The sequence below is a fragment of the Monodelphis domestica genome, chromosome 6 (assembly GCF_027887165.1).
Source record: "Monodelphis domestica isolate mMonDom1 chromosome 6, mMonDom1.pri, whole genome shotgun sequence".
NCBI lineage: Eukaryota > Metazoa > Chordata > Mammalia > Didelphimorphia > Didelphidae > Monodelphis > Monodelphis domestica.
The window spans coordinates 109,366,620-109,375,964 of record NC_077232.1 but is presented as its reverse complement, the minus strand read 5'-3'; the positions used below and the strand labels follow the sequence as shown (position 1 = coordinate 109,375,964).

The 9,345-nt window shown below is 34.1% G+C and overlaps 1 protein-coding gene across 2 annotated transcripts in view; it reads right to left on the bottom strand.

Annotated features, from left to right (window-relative positions):
• Nucleotides 1-1,001: 1,001 nt before the first annotated feature.
• ANAPC4 (anaphase promoting complex subunit 4) overlaps nucleotides 1,002-9,345 on the bottom strand; it is a 42,264-nt gene continuing 33,920 nt past the window's right edge. For both annotated transcript variants that reach the window (XM_001367185.4, XM_016423298.2), the window contains 8 exons: nucleotides 8,280-8,377; nucleotides 6,814-6,875; nucleotides 6,693-6,731; nucleotides 6,495-6,596; nucleotides 5,406-5,480; nucleotides 3,923-4,096; nucleotides 1,972-2,095; nucleotides 1,002-1,637 (listed from right to left, as the gene is read on the bottom strand). In XM_001367185.4, the coding sequence (XP_001367222.1) occupies nucleotides 1,413-1,637; nucleotides 1,972-2,095; nucleotides 3,923-4,096; nucleotides 5,406-5,480; nucleotides 6,495-6,596; nucleotides 6,693-6,731; nucleotides 6,814-6,875; nucleotides 8,280-8,377 (899 nt within the window). In that variant the 3' untranslated portion in view covers nucleotides 1,002-1,412. The remainder of the gene's footprint in view (nucleotides 1,638-1,971; nucleotides 2,096-3,922; nucleotides 4,097-5,405; nucleotides 5,481-6,494; nucleotides 6,597-6,692; nucleotides 6,732-6,813; nucleotides 6,876-8,279; nucleotides 8,378-9,345) is intronic.

Sequence of the window (9,345 nt, the reverse complement as noted above, 5' to 3'; positions counted from 1 at the left end):
GCATTAATATTTTCTCCATCACTTTCCTAAATCTAGATAACCATCAAAAATAAATAAACTGAGCCCTGATTTGTAGCATTGGCTGATTTCCAAGGTATAAGTGTTCATACAGAAAATTATAACTGGCTCTCAAGCCAGGATGAGCTTTCTATCACATCTCTGTCCATAACCCACACTTCTTCCAAATATCTCATCCTATCTTATAACTAAAAAAGTGTTGTAATGTGGCCTAAATACTCATTAACTAGGAATGAATAAATCTATGAATGCCCTTTGTGTGGAAGGCATACTATATTATGTTAGACACTGTCATATTCCAAAAGAACTCAATTCTGCACACAAAATAATTCTCTTCCATTTTACCCAATTACTTCCCCAAAGTACAGAACAACAGACATTCTGACAAATCTATAGCAGTGAGGAAGGAAAGAAACAATAAATTAAAGAGACAAACCATATAATAGTCTTACAGATGACCATTCATCTACTTCTATTTTCCAGCCTACAGAAATCCAAAGTCTTTACAAACTGATTTTTATATGGTCCAATGAGCTACAGCTAAGGTTGAGGTAAGAAGCTATTGACAGTCGCAGAGGAGCCATACCCATTAATTTGAGAAAGAACATTAAGAAATCAACAGTGCACAGGAGTTCATTAACACTAATGCTAAATTATATTTAGTTGAACCTATTACTCCTAATGTTCCCAAGGAGTAAACTGTGCAGATGTCCGCTACACGTCCTTAATGCCCAATCATCCTAGCTATGAATATTGTTGACTCAAAGAATTAAAAGCTTAAGTACAGTAACAGAATGAGGAAAGATGATAACTTAGGGACAAGCAGTTTTTTTGATATTTAACTGAGAGGACAATATCAATCTTTCCACAGCTTACAACTCAGCATTGCAAGTATTCAGTTTTAAACTCAACATGGAAAATTTTAAATAACAAAGACAACATTCAGGGGTCTTACAAAGAAATGGAATAAAAAGAGTAATACATTTCTCTGATTAAAAATTTTTTTAATAATAAAGAAGCCATTTAATAGCTTCCTTCAATAATGAATGACAACTGTTAAAATGTGAATTCTTTGTGTTAACAGGAATAAGCCCCTAACACTTACTCTCTATGGGACAGAAAAGACTGAATTCCCTTCCTCAAATTCACTTTATGTTTGCTTTTAAAACTACAGTTCTTCAGGCATTTTAAAAAAGAAACAGTCACAAAAGGAAATGCTCTAATGGCTATATTTCTGGAAAATGAAGCAGATTTAAAGAAAATGGGCACTGTTCTTGAACATAATTTACTGTTTATTTCTTTGGTACAAAGAAAAACTAAGGTGTTCTAAAGAAGTATCTTAATCCACCTCTTTGCTAACAAAAAGAAAACATACAAAATAATCGCAACCTCGATTATGAATCTAGGTTGGATTCATGTTCTTCCACTGAGTCTACCAGGCCAGCAGATCCATTGGCAATACTTTCTTGGTTATCCACAGACTGAATTAATCCTTCATGCTCACCAGGAACATGATGGGATGAAGATTCCTCCTCCTCTTCTTCATCCTCCTCTTCTGCCTCCCCATCATCTTCTACATCCATTTCAAATACTCTAACATGACGAAGATTTGAACTTAACTAAAGAAATATGAAAGTATTCCATTTTAAGACATTAAACATTTTTAAATAAATACCTTTAAGCACCACAACATACTTTTCCAGTAATTATAAAGAAACAGAAAACGAAATTGCTTCTTGTTTTTTTTTAAAAAGGAAAATAACATCTCATTTTAAAACAAAATCACTAAATTTAGCTCTCTAAAATATAAAAGGAGTATACAGATTATTAAAAATTTTAACTAAGTTTTAACTAAGCACTCCCTGAACACAAAACTAAATAGCCAAGGATCCAAAGTATCTATTTGTCATGTCATAATCAATAAAAAAATCATATTAAAATTTAAATACTTACTACACAAGAGACTTTCCGAAAACCATTCACAGCAACATACTGTGCTTTCATATTCTCCAGTATTCTCCACTGACTTTCCAAGAAGACAGTACGTATAGGTATAATATCACTCTGTTCATCTAGCCTATATAGAATGAAACCATAATAAATGGAATTAATTTTTTTCCTCATTTGTTGGAGAATAGAGGGAGGCAGTTAAACAAACCTGCGACTGTAAATTGTATTCAAATTCATCTAGAATGGTTCTCTTGAGAAACTCAGAAAAAAAAAAAACAATTTCCTTCCTAATTTAGGACCACAAGATCATAGATCTAGAGTTGAAAGGGACCTCAGAGTCCATCCAGTCCAATCCCCTCATTTTAAAGACGAGGAAACTAAAGCTCAGGCCTTATATTTAGTATCAGAGGGACAGTTCAGATTCAGGTCTTTGACAGAAGTTAGCCTAGGAAAATCAACCTTGAAAAATCATTCCCCTGAATAGCTTCTATTCAGTAACCAATCACCAAGTTCTTTGTAATTTTTCATTATTCCACTACTCTTCATTTCTAAATACCATTGCTAGTTTTAGTCTTCATAATGCTTCAATTTCAAACAGGTAAAAAACCTCTAACACTAACTTAGCTAACAGAGTTATATTTTGATTCTCTTACAGATAAGTTGCTAACTTTTCAAAACAGGAGTAATTATCTGGTTCCACAAGCCTTTGTCAGTTCAAAACATTTCCTGTGAAGGTGGCAACATATGGTTTTCATAGTCCCTATGTAATGGGAAAAGGACAGAGATAGGATAAGATTTAAAGGAAGTGGAAGGCTGTCTTTAATGCACAGGCTAGGAACTTTAGGGAAGGGATTTTAGCAGACAGGAGGCAGAGGAGGAACAGTTTGGAAGTGACAACTGTTAGAGTGAGTGACTTTCTATTGGAGGTTTGACTCTTCCTGTCCAGAAGGGAGGAGGAAAGGTGGCTTTTCAGAGCTTAACTACCTCAACCTAACTGTGGAGAAGTAGAAACCCCTAAATCATCTTTAAAGGTTCTCTGTTTGACTGGGGAACATCTAGAAAAGGATATGACCATACCTGCTGTGCTTTCCAGAAGGTTTTTATCTAAAAATCCTGTCAGATCGGCTTTGAGGTTTTACTTCAGGGGTCAGACCTCCTGGAGTGGACTTAGCCATTTGAGAGCAATCATAACAGGTTTTGGAGACACCTTTTGAACTAAATCTAACCAACTACTGAGGGCCATAGATAGGTAGCTTAGTCAGCTTTTGGGGAACACCTAGATAGAAACAGGAAGTTGGTAAGTTAGCCTGAAGACCCAGTTTGTATCCCCTCTCATAATAAAAGAGACTCTGATTTTATACACCAATTGTCTCCAAGGCCTTTGTGCAACAGGCCCAGTGAGAGAAAGTGATTCTGCTTCACTCTCACTAATTGGAGGTTAGAATACCTAGAGATCACTGCTGGGTATTCTGGGGGGAGGGTCTCTAAGTGGTAACTACTCAATCCACTTTGGGTCTCTCTTCCCCATCTATATTTTTTTTTACTGAGGATTATTGGGTATGGCTTCTGATCTTGTGCTATTGTGGTAAGCAAGATTAGAAAGTGAGAGTTCTCTTTATTCTACGGCAAAGCTGGCATTGCATTTTGAAAGATCTCTTTGTTCTAGAGGCAGAAATAAAATCAAAATCAAAATAACTAGACTTCCATTAAATCTGTATTAATAGTGTTCCAGTATTTTCTTGGGATGTCAATTTGAGAAAAACTACTTCATTACACTCAAATATATATCACTTTATTCTAAGAATTTCTCCTCTATTTCAGAAGGTAGAAAAATAAATGAGGATTGACTGTTTTTCAGTTTTTATCCAAAATTACAATAAATAATTGGGACTAAATTTATATATTTTTAAATATATTTAACTTTTAGGTGAGAAGTACTATTTATTGTCTGTACCTTTTACAAGTTGTCCCATTGTACTCCTTCTCTGGAATGTTTTCTCTAGTATATACCAAAGACAATGGTAACTGGGCCAAGACTCTTTCTTTGCCTTCTTGTTCTTCATTCTCCTTGAGAACTACAGTTATTGTTTCATCATCATAAAAATGTGCATCGAGACAGCTGTAGGAGCTAGAATAAAATAGAACTGATTATATTTATAGACCATCTATTAACTGAGTGATCACTTAAAACACTGGCACTACACTGGCACCAAGAAGAAAGACAGATTAAAAAAACATTAAGTCACACTTATTCAAGAATATATTTCTAGATTCATTCTATTTGGATTCATTCTATTTTCTTCTAAGTTTCTTCTAAATTCCCACTAACCTGCTATTCTCTAACTAAAGATAGATAGGTTCACATTCACAAAACCAAGAATACAGAGAAATTTTGTTCAGGGTCATAGAACCTGCTTGAGATCAAAGTTCAGGCTTTAAACCCTTACTCTATTCAATCAGTGACTCTAATGGCCCCAAAAGGACTAACTCAGTGTAAGTATGTCTTATGGTAAACCTAGTTGTCCAGCACTAAGGTGAATCCTAGGTTTAAAGGCAATTCCATTAAAGGTAATTCCATCCAAATTACAGGTTTTTATAATTTGCAGGAATTATAGGAATTTACAGGGAAGTAAGATTCCATGCAGGAAGATATATAATTCAAAACTCTGTCAAAAAAGTAATACTTCCCTTTTTAAGGATGAACAAGAGAATGTTTTGTTTTGTTTTTAAAGAGAATCTTGTCTTTAGATTTTCTGACCTCACTCACTTTTGTCAGTTGACTCTTACAATTCTGAGAGATAAGTTCTTTTTAATCCAAATTATTTACATAAAGAAAAGCAGGCAAAGTAATGGGAAAGACCTTCAGTACATGATGTAATTGGATACACAGTAAATCTGGTGTGGCCAGGACCAGAACTTTCAGTATCATACTATCTGTCTCTTTAATCCCTGGGCCAAAACTGTCTCCTTGGCACACAAACCTTAAATATCTTAATTACAACACATCTTTTCAAGTATGTTTGGAGGCAGCCAACAGATGGAAAGCCAGCCTCAGAGTTAGGAAGACCTTCATCCCAGAGCTCTAAGTAACTCCCTAAAAATTAAGTTGCAAAGAAGGGTCCAACCTATATTGGTAGAGTTTTCTCATCTGGAAGTTTCCTATATCAATGAAATCACAGGTCTAGTCCTTACAAAACACATTCCCGTAGTATATTTAGTTCAATTACAAATTAAACTATACAACTATCTATACAAACTATTTATACAAAACAAAACAAAATGTGAAGGATCTTTTTATTGTCATAGTGTACACTAACATTATAATATGACTGATGTTCCTTAAGTTCAATTTTAGATCACTGAAATATAGGCAAAATACTGGTATTCAAGAACAAAATATAATGAATTGCTTCTTCTAGACAAGGTTCAAGATGTACCTGCTTTCCAAGCTTTCATTTGTTGTGTTTACAAAATTTCCAAACTCAACAGCAAGTAGTCCATTATTGACAGACCTTGGAGAAAGAAGGAAAAAGACAGAATACTCTGTGGCGAATCCAGATAATTCAATAATTCAAAAGCTTTTTCAAAGATTTGACTGGAAGATTTAGAATATTACTTACATAATATATTCTACTCTAAAGAAATCTAAATTTAACTCTCACTGCAGAAAATACATTAGTTGGATTAAAGCATCAAGATAAATAGAACCTCCCATTAATACTTCTTTATAACTCCTAAGATTATTTTGTGAGTGAATTAAGGAGGATATACAACCACCATTTTTTTCTTTTCTCTTCAGTCTCCTCCTACCTTCATGAGATTTCTTTCAAACTCAGGCATAAGACTTCCATTTTTAAAAGAAAATGACAGACACTGGAATCATTACTCTTTTAACTCTACCCCTGGCCTCAATAAAAGAAGTTGTCATGAGGAGCAGGAAAATGGAGTACACTGCTCCTCAGCTTACCAAAGGCAAGTCTGAAAGCTGAAGTGAACCTCAGTACTGTAGTAAAAAGAGAATTAGACATACCAAGGAAACCTAGGTTCTCTTCCTGGCTCTGCCACTAATTGGTGTGATGATGGTCAGGTCACTTCACCCTTGTGCCTGAGTTCTCCCATTCATTATATAAAGGCCTTGGATTCAATGAGAGAGATCACAGAATTCTAGAATTCTAAAATCTCTTCCCAAGGCAAGAAGTAGTCAAACTCTGTTGCTTCTCGGGGAGTTCAGAAGAAAAATGTAACACACTAGTCAATTTTAGGGATCTTTTTTTGTTTCTCCTTACTGAAGAAGAGGCTACACTTAAAGAGCAGATTCCAATGCACTTTCCGATCTCTAAAGAATCACAGAATTAGAGACGATCTAGTTCAAACCTTTCATTTTACAGATGATGAAACTGAGATCCAAAGAGATCAAGTAACTTGTTCGTGGTTATTCATACATTAATTAGTAGCAAAACTCCTATGTGCTTGAGGAACCAAAGCCCATACATATTCATTATTTTTCATTTTTACTTAATACTCACTTCGATATGTCAGTATGTCTCCTCAAAATATAAATTTTAGAAGCTGAACTATCTGACATAGTAAAGAGTATGTAATGTAGATTTGAGGATTTGTTATTCCAGCTGAGAAAAATAAAGAAAAGCAAAATAAATTAAAATATGGAATTTAGTAACTTCTACTATAAAAAACTGTCAAAGATGAACCAGATAAAAGCTTACAGGAAGGGCAATTTGAACAATCTAGGTGCAGAGTCCTCACTGAAACAAAAGAAAAAAAGCCAAGTCAGCAAATTTCAAATTTTCTGCTGAATTATACAGTGAAAAATGTTGAGATAAATACCTTCTAGCAGCTTTGTATAAGGGAATACAGACAGCTTGATTCACTGATTTTCCAATAACATCCTATAAAAATGAATGTATTTTAAAATTGAATAAAACATATTTCTTGGGATATACACAGGTGTTTGAATAAAAACAAATCAAACTATAAAAAGTGACTGATGGTTACAGTCCAGGTTGCTGTATAAAATTATCTGATGATAAGAATCTGTGTTTACATAAGATTTTACAAAGTATTTTCCTCACAGTATTCTCATAAAATATGGAAAATAAGTAAAGTATCAGCCATATTTACCACTTTCTTCAAAATTTCTTTACCTTTTCACCTAATCTTCTAGTTTTCAACCTCCCCTGTCTCCAAAGCACACCCTAAGTAATACTCCTAATGGCCCAGTCTTACTCACTTGCTCTAAAATTTACAAATTTCCCTCTTGACTCAATAGTCTAGAATCTTTTTGGCCTAGCGTTTTTGGGCTATCACAACGTACCCCTATTTTGTGTGACTATTTTAGATGACTCCAGTCAACATAGGCTACTCACTATTTCCTAATCTGCAGCATACAAGCCCCAGCGTGAGATCCCCTCCATCTCCTGCCAGCAGAATTCAGGGACTAGTTTCAGTACTACTCCATGAAGCTTTCTCAGTTCTTCCTGTCTAAAAGTTCCTTCCTCCTCAAATAGTTGAAAACCTCACCTGAGCACTTAAGTGATATTCCAACTTGTTAAAGTGAATACATTTAAATACATAGCTCTTCTATTCTACAGATGGAAAGCTTCCAGAGACTCTTATCATTTTTCTTCAGTACTTAGCCCAGTGAGTTGCTTATAATAGGCATTTGCTAGACCTTTATTGAGTAGGAGGGAAGTTCAGAGGTGAACTTCTCTGTCCATTACTACCGAGCTAATCAGTGAAAGGATCAGGAACTCAAACCCAGTCTTCTGATTTCAAATCCAGTACTTTTTTCAATAAATATCACCACAGTGCTACTCAAGCCCAAACCTCTTTTCTCAAGTCATTTGAATGAGTAACAGAGAAGCAAAAGACAATGGAAGAAAGTGTCTTCTCTAAGCTCACATCACCCATTAGCTATCCCTTTAGACTAAAATGAAGACTAGTGGTACTAATCAAATCTCTTTATGCTACTACTGTTCATAATGAATTTGTGCAATGACTAAAATACTCCAATGCTTTCAAAATAACTCTTAATTTTTCCACCCAAATTTTTTTAATTAACCACAACAATAAGAAATGATCATTTGTATAAGTAAGATATATACATATTCATGCTCATGAACTATTATTCTTCCGGGCACTGTCAAAAGTATATTCAGAATGCATAGGTCCATTTCTTTGCTTAAAAATCATCAATGGCTCCTAATTATCTATCAAATAAAAATAAAACTCCTGGAATTCTAAGTCTTCCATAATCTGGCTCCAACCTATTTTGAATTTTATTTAAAACTTACTGCTGGTTTTTGTAAACAATGATCGATAATGCCCTCCATCTGTCTTTTCACAAAATGCAATGACTTTTCAGGATAATAGGGAAACAGCAAAGGACTTTCTGTAAACAAAACATTATGCTTTAATATACAAAAAAGATTAGAAGGACATATCAATAAATAAGTAGACACAACCAACAGTCCTATTCTCATTACAGAATTCAATTTGAGTATTTCATTATGCTCACACAAATTTGTTCAGTCAATAGGAATTTAAGTACTTACTCAATATATTTTATTGAATACATTTTTAAAAAGAATTCCATAAATACTAATTAAGTTTGTTTTTAAATTTTGTCATTAGGAGGGCAACCATAATCTGGAAAATACCATTATGTGAAACATTTTACATTAACATACAAAAAGACTCATAAGAGCTATAATACATAGGATTAGAGATCGAATCTCTGATTTCATTGGTAGAGGGAACTCCCAGGTGAAAAAATACTTTCTACCAAAGAAGATGGACACCTTCTCTGCAACTTAATTAAAAAACTGCCTGAAACGCAGAGAAGTTAAGCTATTGCCCAGGCTCATTCGGCTAACTTTGTCAGAGGTGGAATGTGAACCCACGTCTTCCTGATTTTGAGATCAGCTCTCTTCTATCCAGTATGTTATACTATTTCCCACAATTCATAGAAAAGAGTGAATCATTGCCCCTAAAAGTTTTATATTAAGGGAAAAAATCATGATAATCTTATAATTTACAAAGTAGATAATTTTTACTTACCTGTAAAATATATTTACTTATCTGGTTATATGCTATTATTTCCCCCAGTTCATTAAACTATAAATTCCTTGAGAGCAGGGATTTTGTCACTTAAAAAAAAAGTTTTTGTATCTCCAGTAGTGTGTTGAATGGGGAAAAAAAATTATAATTTAATTTTAGATTTATTCTCAAGAAATTCCAGTTCATGTGGAAGATAAAGGCATAGTCAAGCAATATCTCTTGTAATGTAACACTAGGATTTTAGGGAATGAATTATCAAGTTATGTCCAGTTCCTCTCCATCTTGAAAAATACACCTTCA